The following is an 18,035-nucleotide window of genomic DNA, read 5'->3' as shown; positions in this document are numbered from 1 at the left end:
TAGGTGTGAACATCAGGGCGCAACGCGGCCCTCCATTTGTGTTACCTTACCCTGGAGGGGTACAAGAGTCAATAAAAACGCCACCCTAAAAATTTTCCATAGATAAGAGTTGCACCAGCCCATTTATCAGTGCAGACCTTTAGTTTGGCTTTTTTAAATAAAAATACATAATTGTAATGCTTAAAAATACAGTTCTTTAAAAACATGCTACCACCGTTACAGCATCAAATGACCTTCACTTTAGCTTTCCATTCAGTGACCTATTGTAAATTCGAGTTCAGTGTTTCCAAGTAGACGAGCAGGTTCGACGTTGCAGCCGAGGGTCTTTCTTAAAGTCTGTGTGGTCAGACGTAGATCTGAGACAACGTCCAGAGCCCTGACACACACACGGCTGGGAAGAAATGCTTCTCCTTACAGTTTATCCCTGCATCTCCCTCCCAAGGCAGAGCATTACGGGTCCAACACTCGACAGTTAGGTTTCCTCTCTGAAAGGAGGTCCTTTAGCAGCAGAGTCCTCCGATTCCCCGGAGACGAAGGTGACAGAGAACCGGTCCGTCGCACGCCAGAGGTTCTCGTCCACGCGCCGCAGCCCTGCTTCAGGGGATGAGGATCGGGCTCTGGAAAGCAGTCTTGGCGAGACCTGCGCGCACCCAGGTAGGCTGGCAGCGGCTCCTCAGTTGGCCAAGACGCGGGAGCGCATCCATTCGAGGCTGGCGGGTAGCCTGGGTGAGGAGGGACAGAAGCGCGCGTGAGACAGGTGCGCGATGTTTCCCGGAGAGCCGAACGCCCCGCGGGACACCGAGCGCGTGGAGGAACCACGCGGCCGTGCAGCGCGGACTCACCCCTCGCCGGTGAGAGCGCAGCATGCCTGGATGTGCCAGGAGTGGCCCGTGATGGAGCTGAGCGTCAGGTACTGGGATATCTCCGCAGGCGACATCGAGTTCTTCATGTCCTGCTTGTTCGCCAGGATCAGGACGGCCGCGTTCTGCAGATCCTGCGAGAGCAGAGGCCCGCGTCAGCTTCGCGTACGGAAACTCGAGCCGGAGATCGCAGCCTCTCCGGCGGCGCGATTTCCACAAACACCTAAGCAAGCGTCGGGGCGAGTTGCTGCCGCCGCAGCGCCCCCCGGCGGTCACCTCGTGCGCCAGCATTCTGTGGAGCTCCTCTTTGTTGAGCGTCAGACGTTCTCGGTCAGTGCTGTCCACCACCAGGATGACAATCTGAGCAGAAGAGGGAGAAGTGAGAAGGGATGCGGCAAGCGGCGACCGGTGGATGGAATCGATCGCCGTACGCATCGCCATCTCCAGATTCTGAGTTCCAAGTCAACTCATTTTTACGAGCACCCCGTTTTGCGTTCCGGAAAAATCAGCGCGCACGCCGACTGCACGGTACCTCCGTGTTGCAGTAGTAGGAGTTCCAGCTCGCCCTCAGGCTCTCCTGACCCCCGATGTCCCACATGAGGAACCGGGTTTTCTGCACGGCGATCTCCTCCACGTTGCTGCCGATGGTCGGGGACGTGTGGACGGCCTCCTTGGTGAGGCTGCGCGGACGAAAGGACCACGATTACCAACGCCGCAGCCGGGCAGCACGCATTTGTCGATATCGCACCCAAGCGGAAACGTCATTCATCTCAGAGGGGAAACTCCTTCGTTACTCACAACTGGTAGAGGATGGTCGTCTTCCCCGCGTTGTCTAGGCCAACGATGATTACTTTGTGCTCTGGAAAAGCCAAAGATTTCTGCAGAGTTACACACAGGAAAGAATGAGATTGACTGAAAAATACGTGTCCCTCTGGAGCGGACATGAATGAACGGCTGGGTCTCAGGAGACACTGTGCGCGCACGTGTGTGTGTGTGTGTGTGTGTGTGTGTGTGTGTGGGGGGTGAGAGATGTCTGCTGATGCTGATGACCCCATGCTCAATGAGTGCTTAAACACTCATAACAACATACCCATGAGGCCTAACTAACTCATAAGCCCCTCCCACCAACACAAATACTGCTCCTCATCACTGAGACCCCTGGTCCAAAGTGACCCAAGACCACGTGACCCCTCCGCAACCGCATCGACAACCTTGTCTGCCAGTTTTGAACAGATGTTTTTAAAAAACGCATAGGAACAATGTACAGGTGCATACAGACACGTGTTCACCTAGAGAAAGAAGAAAATCCCGCTGAAAGAGAAACTAATATTAAAATGAACGAGGCCCCGCCCACTGGGGGACAAAACAGCCCGGTTTCATTCAACACACATTTTTATTCACAGCCGTTTCTCCTGAAAACAGAAAAAAATCTAACTACAAGGCTTACTTTTTTTCTCCCCCCCAACTTGTCTGCTGTTACTTCTCTCCAAATTGTTCCATAACCGGTCCGCTCGACTTCCCTTACACATTAACACTGATATTATTAACTAACTTTATTTCCAATCAATCAATCAGACTCACCTCTGTCTCCGAAGACAGTCATCAGTTTGGCGAAGAGGAGCCCCATATCCAGTGGCTCAGCAGCGCAGCACAACACAATTTTAAAAAGCACCAAAATATCCTTTTTAATTTAAAAATAATTATTAATTCCCACGCTCCCGGGTCACCAGCTCCGGGGAACACCGAACAGCGATGCCGAACGGCTCTCTCGTCTTAAAAAGCTACCACACAGACTGATCAAGCCAAGGGCTCCCGGACAAGTAGATGTATTTAAAAGTTACACAGATGGGTAGAGTAAAATTGTATTTTTTTTTTTTTCCCCCCCACGCTCCGATAAAAAAGAAACCGCAGCGTATCGAAATTCCTCCGGAGCGCTACGAACCTCCGAGCCCTTTAACGAGACGTGATGACGTATGAAATGACTTGTGGCGTAAGGGGCGTAACCCCGAGAACGCGCACCCTGATTGGCCGAGCGCATGAGCGGAACCTTCGGCCCAATAAGGAAAGGACGGTACTTTACGCGACGTCACGGCTGTCGCTGAGGAGCTGCTGAGTTTTTGTTATTCTCGAGTCCGAAAGTGAAATCGGACGAGTGGGAATTTCGGGGAATACATGCGTACATATGGTATACATGGCTCATTTTTTATGTAAACCGATCAAAGCACCATGACGTTTCAAAAATAATGCTTTAAATGAGCTCTGCGCTGTGATTCAATTTCACAAGTAAAGAAATTTCTTTTGAAAACGGAGAGTTCAGAAACTCAGAAGGTAGTAAAGTGAAATTTAACGAGATCTTCCCCCATGAATAAAGTAGTAAATCCATGAAAAACTTGGCCTTAAGTCGTAGTATTAACACAATGGACTTAGTACACCTGAAGCATGAAAGTAGTGTGTTCTTAAGATGACATTATGCCATGGGGATTCATTATCTATCTATCTATCTATCACTGTTTCTTACATTGGTTCGCTACATTCGGAGTAGACCCACACTTGGATGGACCAGTGGTTTACAAAGTTTCCTGGAGCCAGAGCTTTGGGTTTCTTTCTCGAGATGTTATCGCAGCACTGGGTCGTTCCAGCCACGAGGAAGAAAATGCTCATAGCGCCGGTGATGTCCGCCTGCTTTCCCCGTGACTCAGTGGTTCGGATGAGATAAACACGTCGGCTCGCTCCCCACCTTCTCCGCAGGAAGTCGCGCACAAAGGAATATCTGAGCGATGACAAGTGGCCTCGAGCCATTGAAGCCGTTTCCCCAACGAGAAGTTCGAAATGGAATCTGTAACAATATGAAATGGTCCAAACGTAACCTGCAGTTAAGGTTCTGTAGGAAAACCAGGTATCTGTTGATTCTCCTCCCAACATCACAAACGGGTTAAGGCTCTTTGTGGTGCACCCTGATACCTGTTGCATACGTAGATTCTTTCCAAACGTCTCAGCCGTTACCGGTATGTCTTAACAAGGAAAACTGTGAAAATATTACAATGAGATGGAAACTCTAGCACAGGGCAGATGAATGGATCCTTTATTGAACAAGTGGATATATTCAGCTACGTCAAAGGGTTAGGAAGAAGGTAAGGGGAAAATAAACGGTGGTGATACGTTGGTCTGAGGCGCCTCTCTCCGCGTCAATTTACCATTTAACCCTTTACGAAAATACCAGAAGAATAAGAACCATGAATTCCTGGCAGAGGAAGCAGAAATTGTCTACAGCCCACTCTCACTTCCTCAAATACTTTCAGAGACAGGGCTGCTGGTTCAAACAATGGAGCTACACATACCGAGCTCGTGTGACCCCTATGCATGGGCGCTCGAACCGTTGGCCTTGTTTGTGTCAATCTGGCCTCGGCACTTTGCCACGGAAGGCACACCCCATTTTACGAAACCCTGCACCAGCGCGCCACACCAAAGCGGTGCAGTTTGACGAAGTGCTTGCGCCGCACTTCCGGTGGAACGTGACACACCGGGGCTCCGCAGCTGGCGCACGTACCAAAGCGGTTTGTCTTCCATCACGAGAGCGCAGCTGTTCCTCTGCAGCGCAAGGTACCCTGGGGTGGGTGCAGGGCGACACAAGGTGTTCTGCAAGATAGAATAAATGAGTGTATTTCAGCACACGCTTTAAGTATAGGCAGAACAATCTGAGAACCGAGAGCAGGAATCCCCAGAGCTCAAAAAGAAAAACGCGAGCAGCAGTTCGTCTGGCGTCAGTAGCCAAAGGTTTATGTAACGTCCCAGACGGCGCAAACTGTTTACATCTAGATTGCCACGCACGTAATGTGAAACACAATATTTGTGTAAATTGGGAAGCCTGTATATTTTAGCCAGTGATCCTTCTCACACATTATACGTAAAACAATTAATTTCTCACTTAATTCTACAGCTAAACCAGATTATCCAAAAGCAGAGCAAAGATATAGAACTACATACAAGGTCTTTCTGCTGACAGTATATCAGGTTGTTCCAACTTTTGAAAGGCCTTCTTTCAGGATCCTTCTAGGTGTTGTTCCAAGTAGCAAATTCAAATGCTTATTTAAAACTGATTTTAACTGTTTACATTCTTTTAAAGTAAAAAAGGTTTGATTACATTTCTTCTTCCCAGTAGCTCCTAGCAGGAAAATCTGTTTTGAATGCTACTTAGCTTAGATGGATGGAAGCAATACGCCTGCAAAAGAAAGTGAATCGCATAAAAATGTTCATTTTAAATATCACAGGACTCGCTTCACTTCTTCAGCATTACGTTCATCTGGCCTTTGCAAATGTTTCGTACTAACAGGTGAAGCAAATGAATGGCGTGAGAATACCACAAATAACAGTACGCGAGTCATTAAGAAGATATTGATGGTATTTAATATTTCCACCACAAATGATATCATTTCTTTCTTCCACCAGCCCAGAGTGTTCACCCGTTCTGCAAAAAGCCTACCTTAAACACATTTTCCAGATCTGTAACACCAAAAAGCGCAGGGTACTTCCACCACTGTTACCTTGTTTGAACTGAAGCGCTGTAAACAGAATGACTAAGAACAACAAACACATAACTCGTCACAGAACAGGCACTTATTTAGACTGTGTACAGTACTAGTTTTAAGAACAGCAACGTCGCTTTATCCATATGTACAACGGTAAGACGTGACAAACACACAGAGGCCCTGCTTGGTTGACAAAGGGTATGTCCAGAGCAATCAGAGAAGGAAGCACTGGTCAACCTGGAGCGGGGAGATGATGGCAGATGGTGCGGGAAAACAGGGCCTGACTGGTCTTAAATGACAGACACTGAAATTCGGAACTAGACGAGGTCCCGTGAAGGATGTTGCTTTGGAGACAGGATGGGCTTCACACATTTGAAGAGCAGCATTTCGGAACTTGTGTAACTGACTGAAGCCGAGTCAAGCCAACATTGTCATCGCTGTTCCCACAGCTGGGGGTAAAACATACTATAACACGGAAAGTAATCCTGCAGAACCTGAAATCCTGACCAGGCCACGTAACAGAGTCTGGTTTTCACGGATTAATTTGGATCCCTGTCATCATTATGGATAAAATAACAGCCGCAACTCCTTTCCATTAACTTAACAGAAAGACACCCACAAATCAAACAACCACATCCACAGTTATGCACACATACAAACAGACTGTCACGCGCAGCCGAACATCTCCTCGCACACTTTCAGCCACTTGTACCCAACTGCAACACATGGAACAATAATCAAGACCTCAGCCACGCCTTTCATTTTAAGCACGTTCCAAAAAAAGAGCAGATTAGTTTTTCGTTTGTGTTTTCCTGTAAAGCACCTGAGAAATATCTGTGGCTTAATATGCAGGGGGAGTCTATGTCTGTCGCATCAGAAGGGTGAAATAAGGCTTTGGCTTGAGAAGTTAGAATGACTGGTAAAGCACTTTATAAAATGTATACTTTGAAGGCAGCAAAGGACTGGAATTCAGTTGACATTCAGAGTTTTTGATTAAGGCTTGCAAATGGTATCCAGGCATTTTAACACTCTTTATATAGTCATGTATATGTTTCATGTTAGCAATAAATTACACCAGTAGTACAGAGTTGTACATGCATTCCTGGGATTTGTTCAGTTTTGGTCACGCTATACATTCCATGATTCTGTCGTACAGCCATAAAAATGAATTCCCCCGCAAAAACCTTACAAGAAAATACATCTTGAGAGAAAATTGAAAACTGAATGGATTTCAGGTACTGCAGGTAAGGAAAAGATGTGAACAGAAACCCATTTGGACAAAGTCAACAGAGTGAAACACGTTAAGTTTGCAATTCTTTCACCTCCACTCCATAACACCTTCCTCCGCAAGCTCTGAAATCCTCAGATATCAGAAATCTTTTCAAGCCCAAACCCAACAATGACTCTTCCCACAGCAAACTTTTTGAAACCTAGTAATGGCCACTCCTCCAGCTGGTTCAGATCCAGGGTGAGTTTGTCACCTGTGCCAACCTCATTCTATATAACAATGCTATGAATTATGGGAAATTCTCCTTTCCACAATTATTTATCGCAACACCTTTTTCTTCCTATTACAAATAACTTTGTTTGTCAGGAACTCTAAATGCAGTATAAGATGATCAACAATTATTTATATATTTTCTAAATACAAATCTAACCACAGATTAAAAATAAGAGGCAAAGAGCAATATGATGTTGCTACACTCAGGCACCATTTTTCTGTAATAGTAACTAAACATTGATTATTTACCGAAGAAATAGGTGGACAATCTGAGTCCACGAAAGGCATACATGATGGTTTCTGTTTTGACGCTTCTGAAGGTCGGTTTATGTGTCTTCTGGAAGTCGCTTTGGAGAAAAGCGTCTGCTGAATAAATAAATGTAAATGTAAATGTTTTCCAACCACACCAAATCAAAGTAAGTAAACAAAGTCACATGACCATGTCTGGTATATGCAGAAATAAAAAAGGCTTTAAGGTATTCAGAGCAGGGTGGAAAACTGGCAGGAATGGCATTGAGAGCCAATGCTTTTTCCACAATTTAACATTAAGGGTAAAGTTTAAATCCTTAGAGCACTTGAACATCAACCTCAACCTGAAGAAGAGCCAAAGCAAAAACAGACAGATTGTTTGAAAAGAGTGGGCCACAGAAGCAGGCGGCCGCACAATGCCAGGTTTTGAGCTTTAGGGAACATGAGGAGGCACACGTGTAACTATGTCAACTAATTCCGCCCACTAGGATGAGTAACTTTGGAGCACTCTGGCTCAGTGAGGGGCTGAGGCTTAATGTTCCATTCAGAAGAACAAGGGCAATGTGATCTGAACGATGCTGACAGTGTACACCATATACACCATTACTTTTTAAAGAAGAGATAAGAAGACAAACTACAGGGAAACAACATCTCTCCACACAAACCGTGGGAAAAAGCAGGAGAAACAGACTGAAGCCACAGGAAGCGGGGTCTACTCTATGAAGCATGCTGGAGGAAATCTTTGGAGTTTTTTTAAGTTTTAATATCCAAAATCAAGTTTAATTCTTTACTCAATAGATAGGATTAAAATAAATATAGGAAATGGCAATGAAGTGAAAGTCTGGGTGAAGAAGGATATCGGGAGAGAGACTTAGTGGTTGTAAAACACCCTGAAACACAGGACAGTTAACCCTGTTTAAGATGGTAAAGGACAGATCTGACATATTCCACCTGAACTCAATTACCTCTACATTTTACCATTGAGAAGTTTACTATAAACTGCGTAATAATAAAACAATCATAATTTGTGCATGATAGGTCATTTATCTCTGCGGCTTTCAAATAATGTCACATAGATTCTTCACACTACTGATTTATTTTATTCTAAGGGGCTAGTTTCACTTTTTGATTCTTAGTACTGATTTAAATACGGGGCTATTTTTCTTTAGTGAAATGCTTTTAAACTATTCTTATTTTTCATTATTTTAAATTCTATTTATCTTATAGTCGCTGAGGTTTTAATGTTACATACAATATTTATTATTTCAACAATCTTCAAATTTCAGAAGAGCACTTTATACCCATTATTACTACTGGTTTTTTTTTGAGTGGACACGATGCTGGGGAATATCAAGGGAGTCACTCAGTAGTAACTAACACAGAGAACTTCTCTCTACAATAATAAAATTTGTGTCTTTCAAGTCAGCGTGTTATTTTATAATGCATTTTAAAGTGACAAGGACTTATTTTAGGACTGCAAACTAGTTTATTCTTAAGCCACTCATTTCCAGGTTCCTCTGGTCTAGACCTCTATGGCTGTAGCCCTTCCCTCTGTCTATCAGTCAGCCTCTTAGCCAGTACGGTGTTCAGCGGATGTAGACATCCCTCCCCCAGTCTTCTTGATTCTTGTTGCGGCCCAGTGCACCGCTGGCGTCTCCCGAATCCTGGCAGTATCGCTCCCTTGGCTTGGCCCGGCCATGCTGCTCCTGCAGGGGCATGCGGTTCAGGTTTTCCTGTTCAGGTTGTGCCCTTTCATCCTCCAAAGAGGCCTGGAGGCTGCGGCGCTGGCCCAGATGTGGACGGCCACCTCCGCCACGGTAGGGCTCAGGCTCCTCGTAGGGGTCTGTCTCAATGTCCATGCAGGAGTCGCCGGCCTCCGTGTAGGCAGAGTCCCGGCTTCCTTGCGTTTCCGAGTCGAAGGTGTCCTGCCGGGACAAGCTGCGCCCACTGGTCGCCCGCAGCTGTGCCCGTGAGGAGCGCAGGTACATGTGCTCCTGGGGAATGGGCCTCCCTAGTAGGCCACCCTCATGGTCATGGAGGGCTCCACGCTCTGACAGGGCCCCGTCCCGCTTCCCTTCTCCGTGCACCAGGTACGGCCCCTGTTGCATGCCCCGTGTCAGCCATGCAAGTGAGACAAAACAACAAACCAAGGCAGATGCAGGAAATGTTAGAGTTAGTCACAAAAGCAGGCAAATAATTACAGCACTTATTTAGTCCGCAGTTAAAATGTTCACCAGTTTCTTTGCCTTCTATTCTAACAAAAGTCACCCATCAGTTGAGTGGGAGGTGATACTGACATAGCCAGTCTGCCATTATGAAATGTTAAATGAATGTAACAAAGTGACACCTTTCAACCATGGGGCATGAGATAAGCGAAGAGATAAATTTTAAGTTCCGATTTACAGAAACCAATAACATCCTGGTGTCAGGGCACATATCTGTCACAGTCTGATGCTGCTGTGGTGAGTCAGTCAGTGACAAGGAGACAGCCTGATGAGAGAGCTGTCGGGTCTAGGGGATGACATCACTGGGATGTGGAGCTCTCTGGCAGAGACCCCACTCACCAGGTAAACTCAGCCAACGGCACAGTCCTACCAGAAAGTACATTCTCAAATCCTGTTCCTGAGTGTTAGCATCCAAATTTCAAAACATAGGGAGAGCAAAGAACTCAGCACAGATGGCACACAACAAAAAACACATGCAAATACCAGAAAAGAATGCAGTGACTGCAATGTTCAGCTTTTTAAAAGTGTGTCATGTGTGCCTGGCACACAAGATATGTGCCCTTTGGTGGACTATGATGCTGTTAAGGGTTCTAGGTCTGTGCCAAGTAGATGAACATAGTAAACACATAAATAGTGATACATAAATATCTGTAAACAAATAAATCAAGAGGACTAAAAGATTAAGGCTACAGTACAATCATCCTATTTTGAGGTAGGTTTGAACCCTAAGGCCACTGAACTTTGCATTGCTAAAGACTTCATGTTAGATTATTTTCAGTCTATCAGACTGTTTTAACATTCAACACGAGAGCTACCGAAGCGTGAAGATTGAGTGTTTCAGTTTGGTCATATATGTATAAATACGTATATATATCAGTTTTTAAAAATGTTATTTAGTGGTGATACCATGTCACAAGATTATCATTGCAAAAAAAAAAAACAAAATTAATTATGAATAACTGCTAAATCTTCCAAAACATCATGTTCACGTTTTCAGCAGCTGCTTAACCAGTATTACATTTCCTTTCTTCCTTTCACAACCACATCCGGAAAGATGTAACCAGCATTTGCCTGATAGCTGCCTCCCTCTTAAAGATGATCAGCCTCTGTTTCCTGTGTAATTTTAAGAATAAAATTAAAAAAAAAACATTCTTGTTAGTCACGCCTCCCCTCAAGCATCCCCCTCAATAATTAGAGATGAGAGGCAGTCATCACGCAATACACACTGTAGCTTTATGTGCTGGGGGGGGGGTGAGATGACTCATTCAGCGAGGGCCGTTGCCTTTGCTAAAAGAGCAGGGAAGCCGTGGGGTCTGTCTCGTCAAAGTGCGAGAAAAGCATATTCTTGAGGATGCCGTGAGCTGCTTCCTTGTAGATCATGGCCAAGCCGACGTCTTGGCAACCAGGCACAAGAGTAATGAGTGCCCTAGAGTTTATAAAAGCCCTAGGAAATTAACACCCTAAGCGTATGTTGTCACACACAGAAAAAAAAATCACCCTTATTTTATTCTTCTCAGGTGGAGCTGGAGGAGACTGGATGTAGAGAAGTTTTTTTGCATCAATTCTGCCGGTTCTGGTATCTTGCTCTAATTGCAGTGGGCTTTCTGGCAGAGGGTCTTGCGTAAAGTTTTAGAATTTTTTGTATGTAGGGATGAGCTGGCTGACTGAAAAAGTTTTTGGTATGAAGGCATGAAGTCTGGAGTCATAAGGACCATGTCTGCATTTGTGTGTATTCATGTGAGTCAAAGCTGTTGATGTTCATTGTGTTGCTCCACCCAGACCTCCACCCCTCCCCCCCCCGATATGTGTGTATGTATATCTGCATTTGCACCTTCCTCAGAACTAAGCTGAGCATCTCCCTCAGTGGGGTGGGAAGTGAGCAGGCTTGTGGGGACTGGGGTCCCGGGTGGGCTGTTCCACCCTCTGTGCCACTAGAGGGCATGCTCCTCCTCCTGATCTTCCTCAGATGTGTGCAGGCCTGGCCAAAGGTCCAGGTTGCGGCGCAGGGAGGTGAGCACCTGTACCTGCAGGTTGGAGACAGGCTCGGGGGAGGCAGCCAGAGCGGCCGTGGCCATAGTGCGGTTAAGCAACGGGTTTGGTGGGTTGCTACTGGGGGGGTGCGTGGCCTTCCAGTAGGCTTCCAGGTAGTCAGCCAGGTGCTCGCATGCGTCCTCTAGCTGGTTCTCATCTAAGATGATGTCAAACAGCTCCTGCAGAGGTGGACGAGTGGGGAGGATCCCAGTTAGGCATTAAAAAGCATTCTGGTACGTGCAACACTTGAAGGAATGTATGTAAGGCACAAAGAAAAACTAAAGCCAGTATCATTGTGCTGGACATTTATTTATCCATTATCTATAACTGCTTGCCCATTGCAGGGCTGCAGTGGTCCGAAACTTATCCAGGGAACATAGAACATGAGGCAGAATACAGACAGGATAGAACACCAGTTCATCGCAACGACAATCACGCATACACTCATTTGCTCACACATACACACACTAAGTTTATTTTAGAGTCACCAGTTGACCTGAAACATGTCTTTCAACTGTGACAGGAAACCAGAGTCCCTGCAGAAAACCGATGTGAACATGGTGGAGACATGAATTAGTACGTTTCGTGTTGTGCTTTGAGAATTCCCAGTGTGCCGCTGTCATGTTCCATCGTGTACATGGACACCAACCGGGGGACACTGGGCTAGCTTGTCTGCTGCCACCATCTGCACGTTGAGGTGCTTCGCCTGGGACTTCCCTCGGGACTTGATGAGTCTCTGCAGGACCTGAAGAGAGAAAAATAATTCATGTCTATAATGATTTCCCAAGCAAACATGAGCTTCTCATAGTACAAGTTTCTTTCTAATAATAAGGTAGCACTGAGACTTAGCCATATTTAAAGCCACGGTAACTAATACTTAATAAGGTAAATGCTGTACTAAATACACACACACACACATTTTCAGAACCGCTTGTCCCATACGGGGTCGCGGGGAACTGGAGCCAACCCGGCAACACAGGGCGTAAGGCCGTAGGGGGAGGGGACACACCCAGGACAGGACGCCAGTCCGTCGCAAGGCACCCCAAGCGGGACTCGAACCCCAGACCCACCGGAGAGCAGGACTGTGGTCCAACCCACTGTGCCACCGCACCCCCCTTGTACTAAATATTCTACAGAAAATAAATTGTTTGATTTAGAAATGTGTTGCCCGATTCTCAGATTCATCAGACAGCACTAAGGCACCAAGGTAAATATGAGAGCAGTCCAGATTTTGATATACATACTGTGAGTCAGAGCTTGGTGAAGTCAGAAAGAAACAGCAGTATGAAATAGCCTATCCTGGTCACTGTTGGGAGCCATGGCAACCTGAAGAGGGGTTCAAGCTACCTTGGGGGAGGAGATCTTGATGTAAACGATGATGGGTGCCAGTGAGGTCTTGGCCAGCTGCGAGGGGTGGTTGATGGTGTCAGCATCCAGGGCAACCAGCTGCAGTGTGCGCGCCAGCTCAAAGATGCGCTCAATCTCACTCTGGACCTCGGCTGCGGGGAGTACAGGTGAATGAGGAGTGTCACAGTAATCCTATTCTCTCTCAGGACCGAATCCTGACACAGAATGACTAGTCCTGCTGCACTGACTGGCTATGAATCCTGCTATAGAGTCAGGGTTAGACAGATATTCTATTAAAAACATCTTTCCCCAGTGCAAAGCAAGCGTCTCCTGCTCTTGTGTTCACTTTTAATAAATACAAGCTGTAATTGTTTGCCATAGCTCATAAGCATTACTATTGCCTGTAGTCATTACTCTAATGAAGAGCACTTAATCAGAATAAAAAATGACTGAATGGTTGAAATAACCTTCACAAAAAATGCACATGCAGTTGCTAGACTAACATGTCTGTTTTTGCAGAATACAGTTGATCCCCGACTTATGGACTTTTGAATGGTAAAATTCTCACCGTTACAAACTTTTAAAGAAGTACACACACACATTTTCTGAACCGCTTGTCCCATACGGGGTCACGGGGAACCGGAGCCTACCCGGCAACACAGGGCGTAAGGCCAGAGGGGGAGGGGAACACACCCAGGACGGGACGCCAGTCCGTCGCAAGGCACCCCAAGCGGGACTTGAACCCCAGACCCACTAGAGAGCAGGACCTGGTCCAACCCACTGTGCCACCGCACCCCCTGCCTTTTAAAAGAAGTATTTAGTATTAATTTATTCATAAGGAGCGCCACCATACCAATTGAAAGTACTACAAAGCATAACCCAATGGGCTGACACATATAGATTGCAAATAGTAAGCACTGCCCTTTTTTCAAAAGAGGGGAAAAGGTGTAAAAGAAGCAAAGAGAAGGTGACCATACTGTAGATGTTCCTATACCTTCTGTATCTATTAGCTTTGAATCATCAGTTAAGTGTCACGTCTCATCATTCTGCACCTCCATGTAAGGCCTCTGGGCCTAAGTTGTTGTGTAATTGTTGTCAGTGCTTGAAGGTAAATAATTTATTATTTTTACCCTTGTATTGGGTGTTAAAGATTTTTGTGATGTGTGGGATAAAAAAAAGCACCAATGGGGGCAGCAGCTGAGCACCGACACCCTGCCCTTAAGCTCTGGCCAGATTTTAATGGGTCTTTCTTTTCTATAATATTTTGGCCCTACCAGGGGACTCAGAAGGCGCAGGTGCATGAAAAAGAGGCATCCCAAAACAACAGATTGGCTGTCTGCCAGCTTGGTCTCCACAAGTTGCTCAGTGAGACAGAGTGAGACAGAGAGAGACAGTCTGCTGCTCTGTTCCCTTTTGAAAACCCTGAATGTTGCCTTCCACCCTGTGAAACTGTCGTGTTGCTGACATTTACATTATAATTATTGATTTCTTTATTTAATTATTTCTCCGAAGCAACATACAGCTCAGAGTAAACAAAAGTGCATTTTACCAACAGACAAAGAAAGTGATGCACATACTCAGTTCTCAAAGTGCAGTCACTTAGCCCAGTATCACAGTTTTTGCTGAGGTACTTATACGTGTAGCTGTGAGTAGAACTCATGATGAGTTCTTCTTTGGATCACTCTGTGTTACAATGAAACGTTTTGAGTAACAAATCAACTCTCAATCTAAAATAAGTTTGTAAGTAGGGGAGCAACTGTTTTTATTTTCAAGGAAACAAACTTTTGGGAAATAGTTATGCAACACAAAATAGCAGTTACTATGTGCTGCCATTATATTGGTCAGTCAAATCATCAGTTGCACAAACTAAATGTTCTTAACTCCAAAAGTTGATGGTGCTCATAATAAAAAAATAAACTTAACATTTTTGTATGTGTTATTATGTATAATATATTCTACTATAGTTTCCAAAAACCCACTGTGGAGAACACTTTCATAAACAAAGACACACGTAAACAATTTTCAAATGAAAAGATTCAGTTAGTATCATGCAACTAGCAAATCTTTCATTGTACCATGTCTCAGTGCTTGATTAATGAAGCAAATTAATAAGATTCAATCAAAAAAGCAGAAAACAGAAGTACATGCTTTGTCCTTGTGTTACTCTGATTACTCTGTACTGCTGACCTTTACAGTTTTGTAAGACTCATGACCTTGTGACAAAAAAAAATAACAAAAGAAGAAGGCATATATATTTTGCTTCAAGCAGTTGTATTCATAATCCATAAATTTTAATATGTGTTTTACGGTAGCAGTCATCTTTCTTTACAGTGACTTTGATTCTGTTGTGGCAAGTTGTGGTCTTGCTGGCAAATGGTACAAGCTCTTTCAATACACAGCCTTGAACAGTAAATACTGAATTTGGTTAGACGGGGGGGAGGGCCACGGTGGTGCAGTGGTGTAGCGGGCTTGGCTGGGTCATGCTCTCTGGTGGGTCTGGGGTTCAAGTCCTGCTTGGGGTGCCTCGCGGCGGACTGACGTCCCATCCTGGGTGTGTCCCCTCCAGCCTTGCGCCCTGTGCTGCCAGGTTAGGCTCTGGTTTGCCTCGGGACAAGCGGTTTCAGCCAATATGTGTGTGTGTTTGTGTGGTTTGAGATACTGCTGTTCATTAAATTGCACTGGTCTGTGACGATATCCATTGTGCTTCAGAAGAACAGAGTCAAAGAGAACTCTTGAGCAGTCTGCATGAAATAGGATCCAAAGGGACTGTTATTCCAAACACAAAACCTGAAATCCCTTTCATCACACCACTGATGGATGGATGCTTTAACAGAGACTGCTCTATGATAAGGGCCTTGATCCGTGTTAGAATGGCAGGGTGTATCATCAAGCCCACAAACTGGGTGTCCCTCTCTCTGGACATCAACAACCCATGTATTGATCAAACAGTTGTGTAAAGGACACAAGGTGCTTGCCACACAATGGCTTCATTCTCTGTGTTTGGGTTCCTATATAGAAAATATTTTCTTATAGCAAGTCTTAACCAGAATATATTTCAGCTTGGAGTTTAGCTAGTCAAGAGCACAAGGAATCTGATCTTTTTCACCGCTATTCAAAACAAAGCACAGTGAACAGGCCTGCACTGCACCTTGTTGTGTAGACTGGGTCTAGATTGGGGAGAATATGTAGAATACAATTGCATTTACATTTATTCATTTAGCAGACATTTTTTTCCAAAACAATGTACATCTTACAGAAAAAAACAATGACTGTGTTATATCAACAGAGAGAGAGACTTGGATGCAGACAAGAATATCAGAAGCTATACATTTTACAGCAGTTTCCAAATTTATCTTGTAAAGAGAAGGACATAATTTGTGATGGAAATTGCAGGGTGTTTTCATACAACAAGACTGTGCAAAAAAAAATTTGCACAAAAAGTCACCACTTAGAAAACTGTGTAAGCATCTAATAAAAGATTTTATCTGTACACATGTATAAATTGCTATTTGGAACCACAAGACCATTTAATCCAAAAAGATCAGTTTCAATCATTAACAAAAATAATTATAGGTTGGCTTCCTGCATGGACACTGAACAGGCAGAAATGGGTTTCTGCAGAATATACAGAAGCACTTGGTAGGATGCTGGTTTGGTCAACCCTGGACCAATAATTCTGAGTAGCATAGGAAGACTGCATAACCAAGTCTCACGTTAATCACAAGGTTGAACAAAACCAGACCGTGGCATGTCAGCATGTAACTGGCTCCTCTTGAAACACATGAGTACAACTATCGTGAAGCCAACCGACAACCTGACTGGGGTTTTTCTCTTGCAAGCAACGGGCATATTAGAGTTTTCACACAAGCAGTTGGACAAATACTGTATATGCAGCAGACAGACCAGCAGACAGACTCAGGGGAGACAATAGGTGGCTGGTGATGTGAGGAAATGGGAAAAGACAGACGACGCTGTACAAATGGAAGATACGTACCCAGTACGTCTGAGTGAAGAGAGTGAGGGAGAGAAGCGTGGAGGACGTGAGGAGGGTACAGAATGAGAGAGAGAGAGAAGAGGCCAAATCAGAGTCAGACAGTGAGACAGAGCAGCTAGCTATAAGCGACAAACTATTAACTCCCCACTCTTCTCACCTATGCCCTGTTTTGCACCTATCCTTGCAGATAGGACCACAGCACCGAATTCAGTGACAGTTCTATTTTTTCATTACATAAGCAAGCACTTAGCATGAACACTTCCTTATCCTAAAATTGTGAAACTTTCAGCAGAGACAGCACGTATCATACACACAAACCTGCACAGGGCTTGTGCAGTACCTTAACATCACAGAAATAGGGCTTGCACAGTACTTGAAATATCTTATTAAAATGATTTATTACCTCAACTAACTTATTTACCACAGTAGCCTGTAACTGGTTATTGTACATGGTATAATAAATCTAGCCTAAATGTGGCATTATTATATATACTCATGCTATTGAAACAGCAAGTAGCAATGTTGCTGAAAGGGCTCAGCTATAGAGTTATTTATATATCAAAAACAGACCACATTCTGCCACCTTCTTACGATTCCTGATTGATTTATCTGTACTCCTTTCACAAGGACATTATTGTTCAGATATTACTCATAAAGCACTGAACACTGACTCAAAAACCATTGTTCTATGATAAGGGAGAAAAGATAATCATCATTTTGTAGGGACATTCTTAATTTAACTCAAGACTTTATAGCAGCAAGTAAGGATAACAAGAGAGTAAGAGCTGAAAAGAGGTCCAATCCAGAATAGACATTTAGACAGAGCACAGAGGGAACCTGATATGTAAATATGAACTTACATCATGACCTGCATGAAGCTGGTTTATGTTCTAATATGGACTTCTGGTTTCTGTTTCATAATAAACTCTGGGTCTTGCCCTTACCCAAACTTGATCGGGTGGTTGAGCGCTCGATGATGGTGTGCTTGCTGGGGTTGTTCAGCACAGAGCGTTTGGCCAGAGAGATGTCTGCTGTCACTCGTGTGATGGATATCCTGATATAAACACAAAGGCATATCAAACATTATCGTTACACAACAACACAATACAACACAACACAACAGTGGGCTGCATGGGTAACAAGACTCCATGTCACAGGCTGAAATTTATGGCATAACTGTGATCTTCAAGCAAAAGAACAAGGAGCTGCAAACATACCTTCCCTCAAATTTGTGTTTGAGAAAATCAAAGAGTGCCTTCTGCATCATGTCAGTCACCTGATGAAGAGACAAGGTAACAGTTT

At 44.6% G+C, this 18,035-nt stretch overlaps 2 protein-coding genes across 6 annotated transcripts in view; both read right to left on the bottom strand.

Moving 5' to 3' along the window:
- On the bottom strand, positions 1–2,804 carry arl5c (ADP-ribosylation factor-like 5C). Of its 3 annotated transcripts, XM_018764570.2 has the most exons (6): positions 2,442–2,804; positions 1,659–1,719; positions 1,393–1,540; positions 1,137–1,220; positions 843–994; positions 19–722 (listed from the first exon to the last, which is right to left on the bottom strand). In XM_018764570.2, the coding sequence occupies exons 1-6, from the start codon at positions 2,485–2,487 to the stop codon at positions 674–676; spliced, it is 540 nt and encodes a 179-aa protein (XP_018620086.1). In that variant the 5' UTR covers positions 2,488–2,804; the 3' UTR covers positions 19–673. The 3 variants fall into 3 exon arrangements, with proteins under 3 accessions (XP_029109779.1, XP_029109780.1, XP_018620086.1); XM_029253946.1 differs by having other exon boundaries at positions 1–722; positions 843–1,220; XM_029253947.1 differs by having other exon boundaries at positions 2–722; positions 843–1,220; positions 1,659–1,738.
- Positions 2,805–5,241: 2,437 nt separating this feature from the next.
- The window catches only part of LOC108941755 (voltage-dependent L-type calcium channel subunit beta-1-like), a 42,083-nt gene continuing 29,289 nt past the window's right edge, over positions 5,242–18,035 (bottom strand). For 2 of the 3 annotated variants that reach the window (XM_018764567.2, XM_018764568.2), the window contains exons 9-15: positions 17,951–18,009; positions 17,678–17,787; positions 16,734–16,742; positions 12,740–12,891; positions 12,042–12,137; positions 11,386–11,571; positions 5,242–9,235 (exon numbers count right to left, since the gene is read on the bottom strand). In XM_018764567.2, coding sequence (XP_018620083.1) covers positions 8,723–9,235; positions 11,386–11,571; positions 12,042–12,137; positions 12,740–12,891; positions 16,734–16,742; positions 17,678–17,787; positions 17,951–18,009 — 1,125 coding nt within the window. In that variant the 3' untranslated portion in view covers positions 5,242–8,722. The remainder of the gene's footprint in view (positions 9,236–11,385; positions 11,572–12,041; positions 12,138–12,739; positions 12,892–16,733; positions 16,743–17,677; positions 17,788–17,950; positions 18,010–18,035) is intronic. The other variant, XM_018764569.2, reaches the window with a different exon arrangement.

The sequence above is a fragment of the Scleropages formosus genome, chromosome 8 (assembly GCF_900964775.1).
Source record: "Scleropages formosus chromosome 8, fSclFor1.1, whole genome shotgun sequence".
In the NCBI taxonomy this organism is placed as follows: domain Eukaryota; kingdom Metazoa; phylum Chordata; class Actinopteri; order Osteoglossiformes; family Osteoglossidae; genus Scleropages; species Scleropages formosus.
Note: the sequence above shows the minus strand (reverse complement) of the source record. Positions and strands in the feature narration are given on the sequence as shown.

Excerpts from the sequence above, each read along its gene's own strand:
- arl5c (XM_029253946.1), bottom strand. The coding sequence starts at position 2,487 with ATGGGGCTCCTCTTCGCCAAACTGATGACTGTCTTCGGAGACAGAG. Across the intron at positions 1,541-1,658 it reads ACGACCATCCTCTACCAGTT|CCTCACCAAGGAGGCCGTCC; the intron begins GTGAGTAACGAA and ends TCGTCCGCGCAG. Across the intron at positions 723-842 it reads TGCGCTCTCACCGGCGAGGG|GCTACCCGCCAGCCTCGAAT; the intron begins GTGAGTCCGCGC and ends CTCCTCACCCAG.